Source organism: Lampris incognitus, chromosome 15 (assembly GCF_029633865.1).
Source record: "Lampris incognitus isolate fLamInc1 chromosome 15, fLamInc1.hap2, whole genome shotgun sequence".
NCBI lineage: Eukaryota > Metazoa > Chordata > Actinopteri > Lampriformes > Lampridae > Lampris > Lampris incognitus.
Window position 1 is genome coordinate 41173909 of NC_079225.1, and position 23387 is coordinate 41197295.

The following is a 23387-nucleotide window of genomic DNA, read 5'->3' on the forward strand; positions in this document are numbered from 1 at the left end:
TGGAGCAGAGACCGGAACGGCTCAGAGGAGTGGGGAATCGGCTGGATGAGGAGAAAAAAGGGGAGGGGGGGGGATCCACCAAAAAATAAAAAAAGAAAGAAACCTTCAACAGTAGGAAAAGTGCTCAACAAACATGGAGCCAAATAATCCAGTGACTCAAGTAATTTTCTAATTTAAAAAAAAATTCTTAAAAATTACTTGAATCCCTGGATATAATCCAGTTCAAGTAATTTTTAAGCATATATATATATATATATATATATATATATATATATGAGGGGAAAAAAGTTTAATACATAGCAGTACAAGCTTGTTTCGTGCGTCGTGCGCCCATCAGCTGCCGATGTGATTTAACCGTTTAATCACAATGGCGGTTTTAAGCATTTCTATGAGCAATCTGTTAAATTAAACTGCAAATCAGAATCAGAATACTTTATTCGCCCCCGAGGGGGAAACTGGGTAAGTAAACCCTGCCGTAAAGGTTGAGAAGAAATTACCAGCAGCTGACCTTCCTTTTAACCACATACCCCAAAACCAACCTGATGTCATTCCCCAAAATGGCTGCGCTAAAATGCCACTTCACGGTCTGTGTGAGAAAGGGGAAGACAGACATTACAGACTGGAAGGAGACGCCGTGAATCCCCCTCGGCCGTGTGGACTTCAGCACTTCTTTTTCCAAGCCCACGTTTACTCTAGACACAACGTGAGACACCAGTGGAAAGGTCAGACAAACAGATGTGGAAGAGGTGAATTTGGTGGCCCCCGGCTGCTCGGTGAAGCGGGTGGGGGAGAAAGGTGGGGCGCGGGCAGGGAAAGTGAAAACACCATTCGGGACCTTTACAGTCACATGGAAAAAAAAAAAAAGTACATCTTCGTGATTAAGTGGTGGAGACTGAATACTTTAAATGCTGTTTGACACATTACACAGAAGAAAACACCTGCATACAACCTGTAGTAGTTTACTGCACACACACACACACACACACACACACACACACACACACACACACACACACACACACACAGTCTCTCTCCTTTGTCCCTCCTTTATTTGTATCTGCTCTTGTCTTTGGACTTCTTTGGGGACCGGCTCCGACTTCGGCTCCTGTCCTTGCCACCGTGGCCCCGGTTGCGGTCCTCCTGCCGATGCTTGGTGCGAGACTTGCCGTGTCTGCTGTGACCATCTCGGTCCCGGTCTCGCTCCCGCTCTCTGTTTCTGTCTCTCTCACGATCCCTGTCTCTCTCTCTGGAGCGAGAGCGGGATGGGGAGCGCGGGCGGGCAGTCTTCCTCTCTCTCCTGGTCTCCTCGCTGTCCTGTATACGGGACGGGGACGGGGGGACATAGTCAGTACTGGTGGTGATAAAAAAAACACACAGCCCTCATGGATCTATGCTTGACTACACACATTTTGTGGCTTTTCACGTGGGCAGAGGCGTTATTTCCAACTGTCCCATGACGCATGGGTCTATCTTAATGAGCAATTCAGGAAGTCATACTGTACACCTGAATATACATTATTACGGCACTAACCTCAATGTGAGTACTATGCAGCAGTACAGCCACCACGCTCTATTTTCTCGCAATTTTGTATGTCTATAAAGACACTTATTATGCAAGGTTTTTCCTGCATAAAGGAATTTTGGCGTGCCCCCCCCCCCCCCCACAAGGTTTTCGCTAGCGCCAAAACGATAAGAATTGAGAATAAAAATAGCAATTCAAATCCTCTCCGAAAGTGTTTAACAGCTTGTTTCAAGTTCAGCCCATCAAGCCCCTCTTTCGTGCAACTTCCGTGGTGTGGACCAATAGTAATCGAGTTAACAGACAGGTTATCAGCATCTTAAACATTCTGGCTTCGTGTCTATGGGTCCATTCGGTGTCATGTCGGAGAGTTCCCGCGACTGTGAAGAGCGAGCTCGGAGTGCCGGCGGCGCGGGAGCTCGGTGACGGCGACGCTTGCTGAAGAAGGCGGCCGGCACATAAGAGCGCAGAGCTTTTCTGAAGACGGCCTGCGAGTCGGATCACCCGAGAGGTCAGTTTCCAGTGAAATTCCGCTTATTTTCTATGTACTGATTTGAGTATATGTATAGCTACATATTATAGTCCGGACTGCCGGTGACTGACTGTGTCGTAGAGTCACAATAGACTGAAATCCCCCCCACCAGACGCTCGTCGTCTCAACAGGTGCTTATTAATTAAATTCAGCCTGTTTTCAATCTATAAATATCATGAGTAACGTTAGGCTATAAAATATGTATACATGTATAACCATCCCGTTCTTAAGAATTTGCATATTATTGTATCGTCTGTACTGTTGTTGCGGAGAAAAGAGAAGGGGTTGTTGAAAAACGGTTGAGAGGAGGGAGAAAAAAACGTTTTATGGTAAACTGTTGTAAAAGACTGAATGGTTTGTATTTGGGCGGCCCTTACTGCCCCCGTCCAGACCGCAGATGTTGAGCGGTTGTTCCCTGCCCTGCTGGTAAATAAACATAACATATAACCTGCCATATACAGTATATGCCCCACCCCAAAATGTTAAAGGATCGTTAATATGATTTGTTGATATCACAATCATTGCATTCTCCATTCAATTTTCAACAGGTGACACCACCAGTGAGGAACCGGCTCAAGGATGGCCGCCTTGATGTGTGCTGCAGGGTGGCGACTGACGGCCCAAAAGTGGATGACATCGACTACCGTGGCCTTGTCAGATCCTTTTACCTCGTCAACAAATAGAGGAGGGTGAAATGCTCTGTAGCAGGCTGTGACCTCTGCAACTGACTGCCTCCTCTCCCAACCCAACTCCTCTCCCTCAGCCTCACTCCTCTCTCCCTCAACCCCACTTGCCTCATCCTCACTCCCTCAACCCCACTCCACTCACCCTCAAACCCACTCCCTTCTCCCTCAACCCCACTCCCTTTTCTCTCAAACCCCCCCCCCCAACCCATGCAGACCAACACGGACACAAAAAAATGGAGGTGCGCGAATGTCCGTGCAGACCCTACGCGTACACCCTTTGATGACGAAATTTACGTCACGCGGACCCTCGCATACTCGGAAAGTATAACTTGCACTTAAGATGCTAAGATTTTCCCTCGGAGTGACGAAGGACAGAACTAGAAACGAGTATATTAGAGGGACAGCTCAGGTTGGACGGTTTATAGACAAAGCAAGAGAGGTGAGATTGAGATGGTTTTGACATGTGCAGAGGAGAGATGCTGGGTCTATTGGGAGAAGGATGATGAAGGTGGAGTCTCCAGGCAAGAGGAAAAGAGAAAGGCCAAAGAGGAGGTTTATGGATGTGGTGAGGGAGGACATGCTGGTAGTTGATGTGACAGAGGAAGATGCAGAGGACAGGAAAAGATGGAAACGGATGATCCGGTGTGGCAACCCCTGATGGGAGCAGCGGAAAGTAAAAGAAGAAGATTTAAAGGTTACGAGGCAATGCACAGAATAAAATTCATGGTAATCTGAAAAGTCACTTGGCGATAAAACAGATTTGATTCCGATTTGTGGATTTGTAACTGCTGTGAAAGAGGCGCTGGTGTGGCACCGGCCCTCCAGCTAGCCTGCCTATGATAAAATCCTGGAGATTTTGGTGCTGTATCATGAAGCTACCTTTGATTTTTTGGACTTCCTGCTGTCTTCATCGTCTGAATGGTGATGGTGCCTCTTTTCTTTGCGTTTCTTCTCAGATTGCCAACCGCTTCCCTCTTCTTCTTCCTCGTCTAATAACAGGTCGTACTTGGAGCTTTTGGGAAGGTTAAGGAAAACTCTTCAAGGTCGAAGGAGGAAATTCCCAAAGGTTCTGATGCCAAAAACAAGCAGTGAATTACAGAAAGATCCATTTCTTAGCCTCTTTTTAGGTTCTACAAAATGGCCCAGTTCTGATATGTAATGATGTGAGGTGGTTAACTAATTGAGCCAAACACAGAAAGTAAAATTCCAGGAGATTCCAAAAGCACAAGGATACTCTTGTTTAGGTTTCACTTTCTCCTTAAGAGCCAGCTTGGACCGGTTGTCCACATCTTTCTCATAGGCTTTGAAGTCATCCTTGGTGTACTTCCCACCTGAAAAACACAGCAAGAGCAATGTTTAGTGAGACGCTCTTGCAAAAACCACGACCAGATAGACACCAAAGCTGTACAAGGTCCTGGTTTAAATAACCTTAAAACAACAAAAAACAAATCATCGAAACATTCCCACTACTAATTTTGGCCTCAGTCAATACCTTTCCCTTTCCATTTGATCTTTGCCACAGACTGGCTAAAGTCTACATGGATGCGACGGTCATCGATGAGCACGTTGTCCATTTTGAAATATGCCTTTTCACAGTCGTCTTCCTGTGGAAAATGAAAACCCAAGTTATACGTGAAAGGGTTAACAACAACAGCAGCCACAATAATGTCAAGGCCCACTGTAAAGGTTTTACATTTTCACTTGACGATATAGGTCCCTCTATTGCAATTAAGCAGTACCACATCCTTAGGTTAAAAAAATAAAAAACCCAAAAACAACACCAATAGTATTACTGTGTTTACACATAGGCAGTAATAATACCACCAAAACCCTTTGAAAGTAACTGTTCATATACTGAAAATAACAACTATAATCTGATAAGTGAGGGCTATTTCATGCATGAGTGTAACCAGCCATGTGAGCCAAGATTATCATGCAAATGTGAAGATGCTCACCTTTTCAAACTCAATAAAAGCGTAACACAGAGACTCTCCTGTTTTCCAGTCTCTGATGATCTCACAGCTTCACAAAAACAACACATTCATTCAGGTGAAGAAAAAAAAAACTATTAGGTACAGTCATGTGGAGAAAAAGCAATGTGTTGGTATGTCATTTTTAAATGATGCCCAAAAAAAAAAAGGGGGGCAAAAAACTTTTGTTTAAAAAGTCTTGCCGTGTTATGCGGGTCAGACGTGGTAGTGGGCAGTACCATTTTATGAGTCCGAATCGGGAGAAGATGATTTCCAGGTCTTCATCCGTGGTCACTGGGTTCAGCTTACAAACGAAGAGCACATTCTCCGGGGGCTTCACCTCTGCATCAGGGAGATCACCCACCTGTAGTAAGACACACACACACACACACACAAACACAATGTGCTCTGTATCAAATTGATGGAGCAGATGGAGGCCTGCTGGTTATTCCCAGGTCTGGGTTTGTTACAAAGGGTGATGGGGTTTTTGCTGTTCGAGCCCCAACACTACGGACCTCTCTTCCTGCTGAACTAAGACAAACCAAGTCTCTAGCTTCTTTTAAAACTCGTCTTAAAACTTTTCTTTTTATGAAAGCTTTTACAAATGTTATTTTATGTATTTATACTGTTTCTGTTTTTCTCTTACTTATTTGGTCTTACTGTTATTTTAGCCTTGTCTGGCTTTATTTCTTTGTGAAACATTTTGTAACATTGTTTCAGAAAAGTGCTACATAAATAAAGTTATTATTATTATTATTATTAAATTCCATACAGCGGGTTGGAAGGACAGCATAGATCAGGGCTCCTCTGGACCGAGCATCCGGGCCAAACAGCATGTCAATCTGGACCCGGCCCATACCGTATTATGAATACGATACATTATGAAGTGTAACGTTTTCTATTTCGTGTGTTGTTCCTGCCGAGTTCATGCATTAACGTTCAAGTTCAACTTTATTGTCATGTGTATCTAGAATACCATGAAATTCTTATGCTCTGGCTCTCTCTGCCTTAACACAAGGACAATGGACACACCATCCCAAAAAAACTACACGCCTACATAGACTATGTACACATGAACTCATACATTATATACACAGTATACAGTACACGATGACACAACAATGTAAGGTGCACTAGAGAATTTGCTTTGGGGGTGATGTGAAGCTTTTATTGCACTTACAGTAACGTAACGAGTGTAGTTTTGGTCAACTATCTTCACTTCACTTGGTTCACTGTCTTTTCACCGCTCTGCTCCCCTCCGTGTGTGTGTGTGTGTGTGTGGAGGGGCTGAGTACTGCCGTCATTGAAACACAGAGCAGAGGGGAGAAACTAGCGCGACCATAAATGACAGCAATGAGTAGCCTACTGGTACGCGAGTTTTCGTTAGGGTTAGAGCCAATCAGAGGCAGAAAGGGGCGGGTCTTCACAGAACACTCCGTCACCATCCCAGGACATGAAATCTGCTACAAGTACTTCCAACTTGGTAAATTAGCTAATGAGCTGAAGATGTCGTCAAAATGTACAAAGGAAAGAAAAGTTAAGTTGAGTTGATTAAATGTAATTTTGTTATCACCAGTCACTCCAGACTTCTCACCTTGAATAAAAAGATGCAGACCTTTGAGTAACAAGTTTGAGAAACTCTGGTATAGAGGTAGGATGGTGGACTTTTCAATCAATTGGTATTAATTCTGGCTGTGGTGGAGCGATGCGGTCACACCTGTCTCGAGGCAGCAGAATTGACTTGAGACAGGTTCAATTTTGGCCCCACCACCACAGACATCATTAAGAGGGTTGGTTCCATCTGTTGCCTGGCAACCAGAAGATGGCATGGACATCCACAGTGCCCCCTGTCTGTGTTGAAATACCCTCAAACAAACTACTTAACCCCTAGCGTGGCTCTAGACATGCTACACTGGATGGTACAGACTGACTTTCTTGAAATGCAAGAGCACAGCTTAATGTGTATTCACAAGCTGCGTGTGCTTAATTTGGCATTAGGCGTTCTTACCATCTCCAGAAGAATGGCCTGCGTCTTTGCTTCTTTTTCCTTCAACATTTCCTCCAGCTCCTCGGCTGCTCTGCCATCTGTGTCATCTATGGCTTCATCTGCTCCAATTCGGCCGCTCTGCAAACCCAAGATGAAGAAACTTAGGGTTAAGTCGACAAAATGACTGGCATTATGTTTGAGGATTTATACTTTACCAGGTCATGAATTATTTTTTGTTATTGTGGGCATGCATGCCTTAACTTAGTTGAACTGATATGAATTAAAATTCATTTTCTTCAAGATTTGTATTTTGTTTGATAATCTATATGCCAAGCCTTATTACAACTTATTGCCACAATTAGGAAACTAAAACATTGCATCAAGTGGACTGTTAAGATTCCCTGGCAGCGATGCACATTTTCCCCATTCTGATAATTCAGATCCTTTAATATCTTCATTTTGCTGCTATTTTCTGACTTAAATTTGACTTTTTTGGACTCACATCTAACTGCTCTTTGGTGGGCTCTGGGGAACGATCTGGCACCTCCAGGTTTGGTGGGTCATCAAATGGGTCATCAAGGATCACAGTGTGGTTTATCCTGCATCAACATCAAATTCCTATCATACTGCCACACTTAACTGTGGGAGGTTTTTTTATGCACACTGATAACAACAGCAAGTCCTACAAATGCCATTTAGTGGACAATTTTATCCAAAGGGCCTCACAATACCATAGCTGCATTCACTTCTGGCATGGATAATTTGATACCAATAGAAACCTCTAATACTCTCAGTTTAAGTCTCATGTTAGACCCATTAAGCCAAACAGGACATTGGCAACAGCAGAGGATGTCAAACTGAAAAACCTAAAATGTCCCCAAAAAGCTCTTGAAACTTTTCAGAAGCCTGGGGGTGCACAGGCTAATTTGTGTAGTTAATTATAGTCCACCTGATATCCTGAAAAGGGACAAAGTCTTTGTCAACAAAGGTCTCGTTGATCTTGGCCAAGATATCCATTCCTTCCGCCACTTCGCCAAACACAGTATGTACCCCATCCAGGTAGTCCAGGTTCTCTCCAGTGGTGATAAGGAACTGCAGACAAGCAAAGGGAAGATTTGAGCATATCCAATATACAGACGGGTGACAAATTAAAGTAAAACCCAGGAAGCGGCCAGTTTATAGAGGAATCAAAGTTTTTACATAATTATTCTAACTGCTCATATCACATGGAACATACAAACAGGAGATAACTTAAAGGAAAAACCAAAATAAAGTGTCTTAGTAAGGTATTGGGCCACCACGAGCCGCCAAACAGCTTCAGTTTTCCTTGTCATAGATTCTACAAGTCTCTGAACACTACTGGAGGGATGGAACACCATTCTTCCAAAAGATATTCCCTCATTTGGTGTTTTGATGGTGGTGGTGGAGAGAGCTGTCCAACACATTGGTCTAAAATCTCCCATAGGTGTTTAACTGGGTTGAGATCTGGTGACTGCGAAGGCCATAGTATATGATTTACATCATTTTCATACTCAAACCATTCAGTGACCCCCTTGTGACCTGTGGATGGGGGCAGTGTCATTCTGAAAGAGACCACTCCCATCAGGATAGAAATGTTTTATCATAGGATAAAGGTGATCACTCAGAATAACTTTGTATTGATTGATTTGCAGTGACCCTTCCCTCTAAGAGGACAAGTGGACCCCCCCCCCAACACACACACACACAGCATAACAGAGCCCTCGGACTCCCTCGCTGTAGTGTTCAAGCATTCAGGGTTTTTTCTATTTGTCACCCGGCTGTATCTCATAATGAAAAAATTAAACACAATGGCGCCATCTATGGCTGCCAAAGTGTGTTGCTTCAATAACAAGTTCTGCATAAATTTGTGTGAACATTCTCACTCACCAGGGTAAATTGATTAACGATGCAATATTCAATGTGCGAATCCCATCCAGTTAAGACCCACTAGCTTACAGAATTTCTGTCATGTAGATTTTCTCTTAAGTTCTGTGATTTTGCTCTCTGCAGATATCCCAGAAAGCTGAATCAGCTCATCTGGACACTGGGATCTGAGATTTCCTTATCTGGATTATTGAGCATGCATCAAGACTCTGCAGATATTACTGCTTAAATCTCTTTATTAGCACGTTCATTTGCTATTCCTAGGCATGCAGATACACTAAAAAAATTTGATGCTCTTTTCCATATAGACACTTAGTCTTCCTACTTTAAAATGTTGTGTTATATACCTTTTGTTTTGTGTGTTAGCAATCCCAAGTCAAATTCTTTGTTTGTGCAAATTTACTTCAGTAAAACTTGACTTGAAAAGGAAAAAAATTATGTAAAAAGATTAACTTAGCTGCTCCGATTTTATTTTCACATTATCTGATTGCTGGTTTCCAAAATGGTCGATCAAGTGTCAATCCTGTGACACAAATAAGCGATGCTGATTTTTTTCACTTTGTGCATTGATACAGTGTGTTGAGGAAAACTGTAGGTAACTGGTCTTGCACCTTTTTGTAATTACGTGGTAAACACAGATGAGAAGGTTCATTTGAATCACCTGAGAGCCATGCTGGTCATTCCCATTATTTACCATGGACACCAACCCCTTCTTTTTGTGCTTGATGCGCGGAACTTTTTCTGCATCAAAAAAGCAGGCTTGGTCACCATACAGTTTGCTGTAATGACACAGAAGAGAAAGAAGTCCACCATCTTAAAATATAATCACAAAATATGAATATAAAACCCCAAGTTACAACAGCAAAAATAATTAAAAGTGACAATAGTTACGACTTTGATAACAAAAATGGCTAACCTGTAGATGGACTCTCCACCACGCCCTGTCCCTGTAGGATCTCCAGTCTGCACAATGAAGTCCCTCTGGAGGAAAATAATTATCACAGTGGTTTATTTCCAAGCAACAACAACTCTATGGAAATAACACTTTTCCTCATTCAGTACAAGGATACTAAAAAGTAGTTAGTTAATGTGTTGTAGTTCTATAATGCTGACACCCTTGTGACAACACTATCCTCACCCTGCCTGGAAAACTGCCGTTTCCAGTTGTCATGAAAACACTCTTCTGTCTGACTAACAGAACTAGATGTGACTTTCACTTTTTTTCTATGCTAAGATGAATATCCAGTATAAGATAGCTAAAGGACCACAGCATTCTGCGAACAAATACTACTACATTCATGCCTTACATTTCATTTGGGTGTTCAAATAAGGTAGGACCATGAGCACCAGTCAAAATCAAACTCGTGATTTTGACTAATTCTTTGAATTGCACAAGTTAAATGCATTTCTTTGGTATTCACAGCGCCCTTGTTTGTAAATAAATATCAAATTGCCTTAAACATGGACCCTTGATTTAATTCATTCTATGTCAACATTTCTTGAAGACGGGACAAATTTCCCTTGCATAATTTCCAATGTTATTGCTTAATCATTACCACGTCCGCTGACAAAAATACTGAAAACTGGTGGAAGACTAAAGGGTGTGTGTAACTGAGAAGGGGTCAAGAGTACCCATATTTTACCTTTTCAATATTTGATTTGATCCCTCCCATCAAGCTAAGCTAGGTAAAGTAATCAATTCATTCTCAGCCTTGATGAAACTACGAAAAGTTGCAACCATGGATTTTACCTGAACACTGTGGACGAGACAGTAGTTGTAGTATTTGATCTTGCACAACTTCAGAAAGTTCAGAGATGCTGCAAAACAAACACGGCACACAAGAAAGCGAGTTTATCGTTTGTTTGACCATTGTGTGAGCTAATGTGTTTGATCAAATTTGCTAATTGCAGTCATAAGGAAATAAACCATACTCATCCCTCAAGGGGTGAAATAGGTTCAACCACATGAAACATGAAAATAAACAACACACCAAAACATGGACCACAAAACGTCATTCCACAGACATTAATAACTGCCTAGTCTGAAAACCGGTAAATTACGAAAAATATTTCGCAGTTCATTCAATAACTTGGCAGCTGTAGAGACAGAAGACTTTTTAAGACGTCCTGTACAAGTGTTTCTCAAACCAGTCCTCAAGGACCCCCTATCCTGCAGATTTTCAATGTAACCCTGCGTAGGTAGCCCTGCTTGTACTTACTCAACCAATGACCTCATAGCACTTAATTATGCAAGGTGTGCAAACTCTGACATTCATTGCTGATTGGTTGAATAACTACAAACAGGTACCTATTCAGGGTTGCAAAGAAAATATGCAGGACAGGGGGTCCTTGAGGACTGGGTTGAGAAACACTGCTGTAGAACATCTGGGTATCATTAACCGGCCTCTACAGAGCCCCAGAACTGGGGAGGACTGAGCTCGAGTCCCAGAGGCGGCTAGCAGGCTCGCGGAAGCCCAGATGAGAGAAATCTGCTCGGGCCATTCGTTTTCGTTTTGTCTGTACGTTTTCTTCCTTGATCGTTAGCTGCCTTCAATCATCCGCGCTCCTTTGCTTCATGTACAGCGCACCGCATGCTAACATACCAAATCTGCGACGTAAACGTTTGACAGACTGATTGACTAAACGCACTGAGGCTATTCAAAGACAAGTGCCCCTCCATACAGACTTAAAGCAAGGCATTCATAGTTTACTGTTGGGCAACCGGCCAACTTGATTCACACCATCACAGAAAACATACAAAGCTAACGGCTAACAGCTAGCTGACTTCCCCCCCCCCAAAAGCGAGTGCAACGTTAATTTATACTAAATCATTAACTAGCTGGCGGTCCATATGACAGTTAATGACGACGACGGCAACTGAGGTGGTGTAGACAAGGCTACGGTTCCTTACATTTAGGTCGTTCGTCTGTAAACAAATCAATGACTATGTCGCCCAGCGTAGTTTCAAGCAGCACCGCCATGCTTGTGTTTCCGTGGGCGAGAGGTGGTTCCCGGTTCACCAACCTACACCGGCCAGGAGCTTTCCGGTTCACCAACCTACACCGGCCATGAGCTTTCCGGTTCACCAACCTACACCGGCCATGAGCTTTCCGGCTCACCAACCTACACCGGCCAGGCGCGCCCCTCGTCCGGCCGGTGCAGCCACTGAATTGGGGTGATTGTTGTTGTTGTTGTTGCCGCCCCTGCTGTTGTTGTTCCTCGCCTTCTTTTTCTTCTTCTACCTTCGTCTATCTATCTTCTTCTTCTTTAGTTTTTATTGGCGGTTGGCGTCCGAAATGTCCCATCGCCGCTGCCTACTGACGTCTAAGAACTTGACGGTACATCGCGCGCCCGGTGATCCCGTTTCTATAACCCAGACCCAGTCCGATGACTGGGGTGGTACGCATGCGCAGTAAGGACGCAGCGCTGATCGTTTTTTTTATATATATATAGCTAGCTAGCTGCCGTCTCGCAGGCTAGCTCGTAAGAAGAAAAGATGTCAGGGGTTGTGATTTACGCCGTCTCTCTGTTTCTCGTTTCGGTCGCCTGCGCCGACTCGTTACCCCAGCAGCCGAACACGGTAGGGACGCGAATGAACTACACGAGAACAAGCAAAAGGGGGGAATTAATTGATGGTGATTTTTTTGTTTGCTAGCTTAGCGTCGTCGGCTAGCCCAACGTTAGCTAACGGATTCGTAACGTCAGTAGCTCGGAGGTAAAGATGAAGAAAAAGGTGATTTTCTCTCTCTTCTTTTTACAGGAAAACATTCTGATTAATGTGACAGCGGGGACTTTTGGTGACAGTCAACTCCAAGAGTCCAACGATCTACAGGTAATTTTCCAGGCAGCGCATCTGGTCTGTTGTCATCAGAGGAGACTATCTTGTCACAGTTGGTTTAAGCCAGTGTTTCTCAACCCAGTCCTCAGGGACCCCCTATTCTGCAGATTTTCTTTGCAACCCTGAGTAGGTACCTGTTTGTAGTTATTCAACCAATCAGCAATGAATGTCAGATTTTGCACACCTTGCATAATTAAGTGCTATGAGATGACTGGTTGAGTAAGTACAAGCAGGGCCACCTATGCAGGGTTACAATGAAAATCTGCAGGATAGGGGGTCCTTGAGGACTGGTTTGAGAAACACTGGTTTAAGCGACACAAATAACAAACCGAGCAGCTAATTGACAGACGCTTTGCCCAGTAAGTCGGATATTGCGCTGTGCAAACTACAGCATTGGATGTGAACTAACGGAGGCGTAACACAGTAAATCAGATATGACTCAGTTGACATATAACAATGATGCAGTGACATGAAGACGTAAGGCTGTGTTGGCTAGAGCAGTGGTTCTCAACCTTTTTGGGGTCCTGGACCCCCTGCGTATTTTTGATCTACCCTGAGGACCCCTCCACCTGATCTTGGGGGAGGGGGGTTGCAATTTGATAGAAACAGTAGAAACTGCATTTTAAATTGCATTATAGCATTTATTCACTCTTTGGGGCAAAAATAAGAGCTTTCAGTTGTAACTTAGATATAGTTAACAAAACAGAATTCTTATGCAGTAACTTTCAGATATATGTAACAAAACAGAATATGTATTCAGTAACTTTCAGATATATGTAACAAAACAGAATATGTATTCAGTAACTTTCAGATATATGTAACAAAACAGAATATGTATTCAGTAACTTTCAGATATATGTAACAACAGAATTTTTATGCGGTAACTTTTAACAATGCAAACGGGAGAGAGATCTGTTATTAAAATACAATAAATTACAATTGTGAAACAGATGTAATTAGAGAAAAAGTCCTGTCACCCTTTATAGTTTAGGTAGATAAAGGTCTCAGTCACATTTGAGTAAAATAATCCTATTTCTATAAATGTCATAGGATCTTTTTTTTAAAGATATTTTATTTTCACGGACCCCTTGCAATTACACCACGGACCACTAGGGGTCCGCTGACCCCCGGTTGAGAAACACTGGGCTAGAGGGAGGGTGTGTGTGCTGGAGTGCATGGGTGATGGCAAAGGAGACAAAGCTTCTCCCAAAGTGGGCCCTCCTGCACACGAGTTCCTCATAATATGTTACTATTGTATTTAGAAATCACGTCAGGACACAGCGCCGTCGCTCGACACAACCTCTACGTTGCATTCTTTATTTCGACTCGCACGGTATCACAGGCAGACCCGATCAAACGACCCAGAGCCCGCAGGCGTCACCAATCAATCCCAGCACAATGGAACAGCACCAAATCAAATGCAGCACTGTTGATGTGTGCAGACATAACAGTTGCACGTTTTTCTGTTTACTTTTTAAATCAATCTGAACATGTCAGTGGACAAAGTGTCCGTATTAGAAATGAAATGGGTAGTATGTAAAGTGTGTGATTTGCTTTACCCTTCAGATCAATCTGAATATATCGGTGGATGAGGAGCAGGTGCGCGTTAATGACATCCCTGTGGAGCCATCAGGGGTGACGAGGTTAAACTGCCAGGCATTGCTCTGTGAGTTAAGATGTGTTCCTCTAACATTTCATTTTCTTATAAGAATGTATGTTGACTCTGAAATGCAACTTTAACTTTTTCACTGGTAATAACTTCAATTTCGTTTTACATAATAGCCAACATCAACTTTCATTTATGTAGCAGCCAATGTCAAATGATTTATTTGTCTCGGCAGGGAAAGTAAACTAACCACAGGGAGCATTACTCGGTCATTTGTGTTGAGCTTAACTCTTTGATCTGACCCCTTCTTTTCTGCTCTATTAGATTATGTCTATTCCAGACTGACATGGAGAAATATTTGCAAGGGATGTTTTTGCGAAGGCACTGTTGCGCCTGCAGCCCATTTTAACTCCCACTAAATGCATAAACTGTGACACCTCAATGGCCAGGTTTCATATGTTTGTTTCACCTCATCAAACTTAAATTTGCTTGCCTCTGTTGCAGTGCTTACCACCAATGGAAGCAGCGAGTTTGCATCTGGGGACCTGGTGTCCACGGTTACCCGGGTGATGGTGAGCCAGAACCGGCTGTATAGCGACACAGAGGAAGTGGTGGCTGTGCAGGTGTTTAGCGAGGTCATAGAGATGGAAGGCAAAGAGGTGAACATGGATGGTAGAATTTTACTGTTTTATGGCCTTGTCTTTTTTTTCTTTTATCAAATATCCTTTTATCTTCTGAATAATCTGCTACTTTTTTCAGTAGAAATCATTTTTTATTTCTCCACAGTGCCACACAGCTTAGCTACTTTACTGCCCCTCTTCCCCAAGTGATGATTGCTCAAACAAATGATGTGCTCTTTCTCTCACAATTTCCTCCATAAAGCTCACAGCTTCATGTCATTCTTTATTTATTTATGAAGCCTTTTTCTTAGCCTTTTTTGTTATTCTTGGTGAATTCAAATGATGGAAAAACAAATTGCTTTAACAAATTGCTTTAAACTTTGGCAGGTTTCATGGTCTGGTCTTCCTGTACATGCAAGACGTTTATTCCCTAGTGGAGACTTCTAATTTTATCTTTTTGGTGGAATTATGTTCTTTCTTTTTTTACATTATTGCTGATCATTCCTCAGATCAAATAACCACCTGCATGAAATGTACTTTGGATTTGCAGTGGTTGGAAACTGAAGTTGTAACTCTTCTAATACAACACTGGTACTCCTGTTGTGTCCTTCAGGTCCAACAGCCCGATATGTGTGAAGTGAAGATACTAATGAGCCCGAATTTCCAGAAGCTGGCTCAGTACACCAACATCTACCCCATTGGCCACAGTGAGATCTTCAGAATTCCTCGGGAGAATGATGTGGTCATTACAGGTCCACCCAGTCCAAAAAAAGGTGTAAAAACATGTCCCTTTTCTCAGCACCGATCTTCATAATGTTCTTGGGCTTTCTCTTTGAGTAGGCATTATATACTCATTTTTGTTTATGTTGGCAGTTTTAGTGACAAATACACTTAAACTTTATCGTTTGTCATATCAAAATTAGGTGCAACATGTGATGACTTTTAAACTCAGCTAATTTTTAAAAGGCAGAGCATCACACACGTAATAATGGGCTGTGCAGGTGTTTTGTCTCCCTGTTGTAAAGCCATGCACACCAGAAGCCAGAACAAAGATGGCTATCACTGTCTTCATAGTATTATTACCTGTTAATTCCAATGTGACATAGATGAAATAGAGGCTTATAGGTTAAATCAAAAGGTCCCTGTGCTGTGGAAAACATCCTGCCTCGTTCCTGTGCCTAAAACATTGCATCCCAGGGACTCCAAGGACTACAGACCGGTAGCATTGACTTCACACATCATGAAGACTCTGGAAAGACTCATCCTGGAGCAACTTCGGCCCACGGTCAAGCCACACTTAGACCCCCTCCAGTTTGCCTACCAACCCCGACTGGGAGTTAAGGATGCCATCATTTTCCTGCTTAACCGTGCCAATGTCCACCTGGATAAGCCAGCAAGCTCTGTGAGAGTCATGTTCTTTGACTTTTCCAGTGCCTTCAACACCATCCGACCAGCTCTACTGGGTGAGAAGCTGACAGCAATGCAGGTAGATGACCCCCTTGTGTCCTGGATTGTTGACTGCCTTACTGGTAGACCACAGTATGTGCGCTTGCAAAACTGTGTGTCAGACAGAGTGGTCAGCAACACTGGGGCTCCGCAGGGGACAGTCCTGTCTCCCTTCCTTTTCACCCTCTACACTTTCAACTACCACACAGAGTCTTGCCATCTTCAGAAGTTCTCTGATGACTCTGCTATAGTCGGATGCATCAGTAATGGCGAGGAGGCTGAGTACAGGGCTGTGGTGGGAAACTTTGTCACGTGGTGTGAGCAGAACAATCTGCAGCTCAACGTGACTAACACAAAGGAGCTGGTTGTTGACCTGAGGAGGGACATGACAGCAGTGACCCCTGTCTCCATCCAGGGGGTCAGTGTGGACACTGTGGAATACTATAAGTACCTGGAGGTGTATATAGACAATAAACTGGACTGGGCTAAGAACACTGATGCCCTCTACAAGAAGGGACAGAGCCGTCTCTACTTTTTGAGGAGGCTGAGGTCCTTTAACATCTGCCAGACAATGCTGAGGATGTGGTGTGAGTCTGTGGTGACCAGTGCTCCCCTGTTTGCTGTTGTGTGTTGGGGCAGCAGGTTGAGGGTAGCGGATGCAAACAGGCTCAATAAACTGATCCGCAAGGCCGGTGACGTTGTGGGGGTGGAACTGGATTGTCTAGCTGTGGTTTCTGAGAGGAGGACGCTGTTGAAATTACGTGCCATCATGGACAATGTCTCCCATCCACTCCATGACATGCTGGTTGGGCACAGGAGTACTTTTAGTAATAGACTCGTTCTGCCGAAAAGCACCACAGAGCACCACAGGAGGTCATTCCTGCCTGTGGCCATCAAACTTTACAACTCCTCCCTCAGACTCAAACTGTCAGACACTGAGTTAATGATCATTGGATTGGCCCTGTCGAGTTTTGTTTGTGCTGCTTGTTGTGTGCTGCGGTAGTGCAGTATAGATAGGGTGTTATGTGCACCATGCTTGCTGATATATTTTGTTCTTATTTCTATTTCTTATTTATCTTTTATTTTTGTTTGTTTCTGTTTCTATTTTCTTATCTTGTATCTTGTTAGTTTTTAGTTATTAGCGCGTGAGTGTCTGTTATAGAACTCAATTTCCCCTCAGGGATAAATATAAAGGATTCTGATTCTGAAATTCATTTGAAGCTACTTTGGATATGAGCAATGTTGAATGCTAAAAATGTGAACTAGTCAGATACAGTTACTCAAAACTAGCTTGGCTAATTAGCTAATTTCTTCTTCGCTTGTTTAACCAGCTGAGGACCACGTGATCTCCCAGACCACCAGCCAGTACCCTCTGAAACATGCTGAAACTACTCAGGAAGAGGTTGCAGCCCCGGGCAAGCTCCCAGAGACTCCCCTGCGCATGGACCCCAACCTGCTGTATGATGGCAGAGATGAGGAGGATAATGAAGTCAAGGCACTGGGCCAAGGACATCAAATCCAAACGGGGACTGCACCCAAGGAATCTCTGTCCTCTTACTCTGTAAGAATTTCTGAGTTGTTACCTAACAAACATGAAGCACTTTGGGTGCAAATATGACTGTTGGAAATCATTTTGATAACTCACACAAAGAAAACAGGACATCATGCATAGGAAACATACAAATGAAGGGTCCAACAGCTTTTGCACTACAGCTTAATGTTAATTCTTTCTTTAGTAGGGATGGGTATCGTTAGGATTTTATCGATACTACTACTCTTATCGGTACTGCTTATCGGTTCGGTACTTTATCGATACTCTTATCGGTTCTTTTTGATTATTATGCAAGAAAAAAAGACACTTAATTAAGAACAGAATCGACATTGCTTTATTATTCTATTATATAACTTTATATAAATGTAAACAAATATTATTTATTCAGCAGCAACAGCAGCAGCAATGTTTTAAATGCGTCTGAATTATAGACTTTATAATCAACATTCAACAACAACAAATAAGATAAAAAATAAAAGTAGATAAAGATAAAGAAAAAAATATATATATATTAAAAATAAATTTTTACAGCAAAAGGCTAACGGAAGTTCAAACAAACAAGAACCTAGAACATTATCCTAACAGTTCTTCTGCAGAAAAATCAACATATCTGCCTTCTCCGGCAGGAGTCGTGATCTCTCCTGACTTATAGTGTCCCCGGCTATTAGCCTAGCTAACTCCGTATCTATGGCTTATATATTTGTAGCTAAACAATTAGCTAAGCAATTATATTTTATTTACTGGCCTATTCGTAATAATTCGTTATTAGCCTAGCTAACTCCGTATCTATGGCTTATATATTTGTAGCTAAACAATTAGCTAAGCAATTATATTTTATTTACTGGCCTATTCGTAATAATTCGTTATTAGCCTAGCTAACTCTATATCTATGGCTCATACGGCTTACCTGCAGTGGACGTGGATGGAACACTACGAGCAAAGCAGTGGAAAACGCCGCATTTCTGCAGATTAATACCATGTTTCGACAAAAGATGTTTCGACAGATTGCTTGTATTGCCACCCTTACTGGCAAATGGTTTGTTGCATTTGTGGCAACGAGCGTTGTTGCCATCGACTTTTGAAAAATATACCCAAACTTTTGAACGTTTAGTTCTCTCCGCCATGATGAGCGCTTGAGCAGAGCTGTCTGCGTGTGTGTCAGCGAGTGTGTGGAGCACAGCACAGCCCCGCCCCTCGCGCAGTAAGAGAGAGAGACAGAGAGATGGAGAAAACGGCAAACAAGATTATGTTCGCGACGTTTAAATTCCTCGAAAAACACAATTGCCACAATATAAATCTCACTCCATGATTTCTCGAGTACCTACCGACTACCGATAGCAGAACCGAAAACGTCAGATCTTAAGAATGCTCCGGTTTTTACTAATTTAGAACCGGTTCCCGTTTAGAACCGGGTTTTGGGGGGCATCCCTATTCTTTAGATATCCCCCCAAAAAAACTAAGCTTGACGAGTGATGGTTGGACATTTAAAACGAGGGGTAACGATGGACTGTCCTCATTTAGCTGTCTGAAAATTTTCTTTTGCTTATTTTTAAAATTTGCTTCATGTAAAAAGATACTCATTTTCTACATCACTTCCTTGCCCCCTTAAAAGTCCAAGATGTGCAGATACTGTTTCTCTAGGCTTCCTATTTTAAGAATGTTTCCTTATGTCCCTTTGTGTGTGTGTGTTTATTCAAATGTGAGTGTCCCATTAAGTCAAACTCCCTGTATGTGAATTGTCCTCTCTTCAGGCCATGTGTCGGTGGGTGGAGAAGATGAGGGAGCGGCTGAGGCGCTTCTGTTCAGAGTCACTGCCTCTCTTCTTCCTGGTCATGTGGGTGGTGATGATCGGGGTCGTGGGCTCCGCGGTCATCGTCAAGATCCTGGACATGTTCTTTCCAACATGCGAACACAAGTGAGTCCATTTCAAGAGGAAGCCTGGGAGGAAAGGGAATTTTCATGTAAAGCCAATGGGTCACCGTTGCCAGTTATGACGTTGGCAGAAATTTTAGTGATAATGCCTGAAGATGTCAAAGCTCAGTAATGACTCAGGAGTTGAGCCACTATTGAAAAGACAAAAGGCGGTCCGCGGTGGTGTAGCGGTCTAAGCATCGGCTTTGTGTCGATTCAGTTGCCCACTGGGTACTGGGGTTCGCGCCCCGGTCTCGTCAGATCCGACTATGGCCGGACTCGATGAAGCAGCAATCATTGGCAACGCTGTCTTCAGGAGGGGGGCGGAATCGGCTTGTGTTCGTCACGTGAATGCGTCTCTGTGTGTGTAGGAAAAAACAGTGGTTCGGCCTGGAGTCGCCTTGTCACGAAAGTGGGGAGGCGTCTCCTTCGAGACTGCCGGCCGGAGAGATGCAGTTGGCGAACGCATGCAGTACGAGGGTGGGTGTTTGAATTAAAATAGGGATCGATTGGCCACTAAATTGGGAGAAAAAAGGGAAAAAAATCAGAAATACATTTAAAGAAAAGACAAAAGGCATCAAATATAATTTTCTGGGATTAATCTAATTACAGAAAATTAAGCTCTTTGCAGCTTGAAATTGTTGAACTGGATGCTGACATCCCATTGCTTGCTGCTGCCATGGCAGCGGCCTCTCCTCATTACTAGCTCATAGAAAACTAATGACTGCCAGCTGCTTTTGTTGCTCATGGTGCTTTTAGGGTGAGCGCTAGGTAATTTCAGCTTGAATACCCTCTATTGTTCAGAAATGTGAACAACAATATAAATCGAAGACACGTCTTCTCAAACAACAACAAAATTACAGCCTGCTTTGCTAATGTGTGTTAGAATGCAGAATTCTGGGGAGTTGAGTGGCTGCAGGAGGCCCATTCAGCAACTCTTGCTGATATTCAATTATAAGATTATGCTTTGGGAAAGCTGAAATAAAACACATTGTCCCTCTTTTTTATTTTTTATTTTTTTCAGGGGACCTTTTTACCTGAACCCTGTCACCTTGATGCCAGAAGATGAGAAGCACACCCTGCTGGAGGGCATAGAAGTCGAGGCATCAGAAGAAGAAGACAAAAAGCCTTGAATGAAGACTGATGAACTGGATGATTTGACTGGATTTTGATTCGGTATCCACACATCAAATTTTCTTTTCGGTCATATTTGCTCCTTAACTGTGGCTCCGTGTGTACATTTCACTTTTCAGTGGTCCGGCCTGGGTTTTCATTTGGATAGATCATCCCATGTGAATTGCACATTTTCTAACCTTCACCTCTTATCATTTGAGTTTCACAACTACTTGAGGACACAGTTTGAATTTAGAGGCTTTAAGCTGTTTGGATTTGAAATTTGATTTGAAACTGTTGAAAAAAGAACTGACTGAGTCCTGCTGCACACTGATCCTGTTCATATTTTGATTTTCATATCTCACAGTGCCTCAGTCGATGATCCTTGGTCTGTTTCGAAAGGGCGACTTTATTCCTTTATGGCATATTTGGCTTAATTTACTTTTTTTTTCCTTTTCCCATTTTACCATCATATGTTCTAATGATGCGGCACGGTGGCGCAGTGGTTAGCGCGGTCGCCTCACAGTAAGAAGGTCCTGGGTTCGAGCCCCGGGGTAGTCCAACCTTAGTGGGTCGTCCCGGGTTGTCCTCTGTGTGGAGTTTGCATGTTCTCCCCGTGTCTGCATGGGTTTCCTCCCACAGGCCAAAGACATGTAGGTCAGGTGAATCAGCCGTACTAAATTGTCCCTAGGTGTGAATGTATGTGTGTCGGCCCTGTGATGGTCTGGCAGCCTGTCCAGGGTGTCTCCCCGCCTGCCGCCCAATGACTGCTGGAATGGACCCCAGCATCCCCGCGACCCTGAGAGCAGGATGAGCGGTTCAGATAATGGATGGATGGATGGATGTTCTGATGATTAGAAAATGCAAATAAGTATGCTGTGTTTGTTGATATGCACTGTATAATTTTACTGGAAGGTAAACTATTGCTGACTCTGAAGTGAGCCTGCACTAAAATGTCAACCTATGAACAGTTTGTCCCAAAGATGAGACTGTAAATTGAATGTGTAAATTTGAGCGTGACTTATGTTTGTGTTATATTTCTGTCCGACTACTGGACCGAGGCTGACGGGGTCGCTCGTACAGACTCCATTCGAGTGTCAGGTGGATGCAATAGAGCTCACTATGCAGAGGAGTGACCACATAAGGTGTCAAATCTCTACTGTTTCTCAACCAAGGATGTCCTGAAGTTTCTTGTACATGTGAATTAGGCACATTTTTTTTGGCTCTTTGTCGACACATAAATTTGTAGATAGATGATAGAATGTATACGATAAATGTGGTGACAGAACAGGGCCGCAGTCGAAACCATCCATCTCCTACACGCTTTGCAACGTTGCACGGATTAATAATCGCCTGCCTTTTTTTTTCTTTTCTAAGTTTAAATTGTGTTTTTACTTGTCTGTTACGTGGTTGTTCGTTTTTTGACCCCGGCTACATCAGTCGTTCTCCTCAAAGCTTTAAAATAACATGTTTGGCATCACCACAGCAGTGGAATCGGCTAAAATTCCTGGATCGCTGTGGTTTCAGTCAGTTAATTGGGAGTGTTGGTCGAAGGCTTGTACACCCAGAAAGTTGATACATTGCTAATTTAAATGTTGCTAAATGTTACTTTTTGCTTTAATATCGTTTTTCCACACAAGCTCGGGTGCAAGTAGAGGAGGAAGTAGTAGCCTGATGTCCTCGTCACCCGCTCCGTCTCCTCAGAGCTGGCGCAGCTTCAGTCCAGCCTAGTCATCCTGGGAACGAAACCCCGTCTTGGCATGAGCATGTCCGTCTGTGAGGGGGTTCCGCCAGACCGTGTGACGCATGACCCGGTGCAGTACAGGAAGCTGCATGTGTGATGTAGCCGATGAATGCAATTTCTTATCGCGCACTTCTCACTAGGAGACTGCATGATGACCCAGACAGATAACTTTGCACTCGAATCTGTCTTGGATTGTTTTTTTTTTGTTTTTGTTTTTTTGGAGACGCTACAAAGTGCTTTACACTAAACAAGAGCCAGAAAGGTTCGGTGTCACAAAAACAGAAAAATGGGTAAACCCCAAAATGATAGAAAAAGAGTTTTATTCTGTCTGCTGTTTTTTTTTTTTGTGTGTGTGTGTGTGTGTGTGTGTGTGTGTGTGGTGTCACACACACCACGTCAGCTCTTTGTTTGCTGGTTCTTAGGGAAGATTGTGTATCCTTTGTTTTATTTACAGCTCAACTGCCCGTTTTATTCTCAGATCCTGTTGATTAAATGTCTTTATTACCATTAAAAGAAATTCTCTCGTTCGATGCCTAAAGCGCGCTAGTGTAAAAGACGTTATCACACATTTAAGTAACACAGCCACTGATTAAAAACCAGCAACTACGACTGCACCGGCATCGCTGATCAGCTGGTCAGCCCCGTTTTCGTCAGGGAATACCTCTCTGTTGGGTCTATGCTTCCACCTTTTAGGAACCCGTAAGTTTGCTTGATGTTGGAGTCGATAGAGCAGAATCAGAACCAACTGTATTGGCCAAGTGTCACAGGCATCACTCACGGGGGGGAAAAAAATCAAGAAATAATGGAACAGCAGGACACTGGGGGCACAACAGGTGTGTCACTACCCTACAGACCTATGCCAATATAGAAGAAAGCCACTTTGTTTTGTCATGGTATTCTTACAACGAAGGTGTCCTCAGCATTTAACCCGTCCTGTTGTATAGGAGCAGTGGGCAGC

The 23387-nt window shown here is 43.2% G+C and overlaps 2 protein-coding genes across 3 annotated transcripts; one reads left to right on the forward strand and one right to left on the reverse strand.

Moving 5' to 3' along the window:
• Positions 1-287: 287 nt before the first annotated feature.
• Positions 288-11629, reverse strand: ppil4 (peptidylprolyl isomerase (cyclophilin)-like 4). Its single transcript, XM_056294073.1, has 13 exons — positions 11511-11629; positions 10350-10417; positions 9516-9580; positions 9261-9378; positions 7644-7786; positions 7197-7293; positions 6716-6832; positions 4947-5071; positions 4693-4759; positions 4230-4341; positions 3972-4068; positions 3617-3749; positions 288-1314 (listed from the first exon to the last, which is right to left on the reverse strand). Exons 1-13 carry the CDS (start codon positions 11578-11580, stop codon positions 1048-1050), a joined length of 1479 nt encoding a protein of 492 aa, XP_056150048.1. The 5' UTR covers positions 11581-11629; the 3' UTR covers positions 288-1047.
• A 427-nt stretch (positions 11630-12056) lies between these two features.
• Positions 12057-22945, forward strand: ginm1 (glycoprotein integral membrane 1). 2 transcript variants are annotated; one of them, XM_056294075.1, is made up of 9 exons: positions 12057-12179; positions 12360-12431; positions 14004-14103; positions 14548-14702; positions 15277-15436; positions 17441-17670; positions 19413-19576; positions 20597-20748; positions 22326-22945. In XM_056294075.1, exons 1-8 carry the CDS (start codon positions 12096-12098, stop codon positions 20703-20705), a joined length of 1074 nt encoding a protein of 357 aa, XP_056150050.1. In that variant the 5' UTR covers positions 12057-12095; the 3' UTR covers positions 20706-20748; positions 22326-22945. The 2 variants fall into 2 exon arrangements, with proteins under 2 accessions (XP_056150050.1, XP_056150049.1); XM_056294074.1 differs by having other exon boundaries at positions 20597-22945.
• Positions 22946-23387: the final 442 nt, after the last annotated feature.

Bases quoted from the DNA above. Each gene is read 5' to 3' on its own strand.
- ppil4 (XM_056294073.1), bottom strand. From the start codon at position 11,580: ATGGCGGTGCTGCTTGAAACTACGCTGGGCGACATAGTCATTGATTTG. The intron at 4,342-4,692 runs GTGAGCATCTTC...CATTTTCCACAG, and splicing joins CTTTTATTGAGTTTGAAAAG to GAAGACGACTGTGAAAAGGC. The intron at 1,315-3,616 runs GTAGCTTCATGA...TCCCGTATACAG, and splicing joins GGAAGTCCAAAAAATCAAAG to GACAGCGAGGAGACCAGGAG.
- ginm1 (XM_056294074.1), top strand. From the start codon at position 12,096: ATGTCAGGGGTTGTGATTTACGCCGTCTCTCTGTTTCTCGTTTCGGTC. The intron at 12,180-12,359 runs GTAGGGACGCGA...TTCTTTTTACAG, and splicing joins TACCCCAGCAGCCGAACACG to GAAAACATTCTGATTAATGT. The intron at 19,577-20,596 runs GTGAGTCCATTT...TATTTTTTTCAG, and splicing joins TTTCCAACATGCGAACACAA to GGGACCTTTTTACCTGAACC.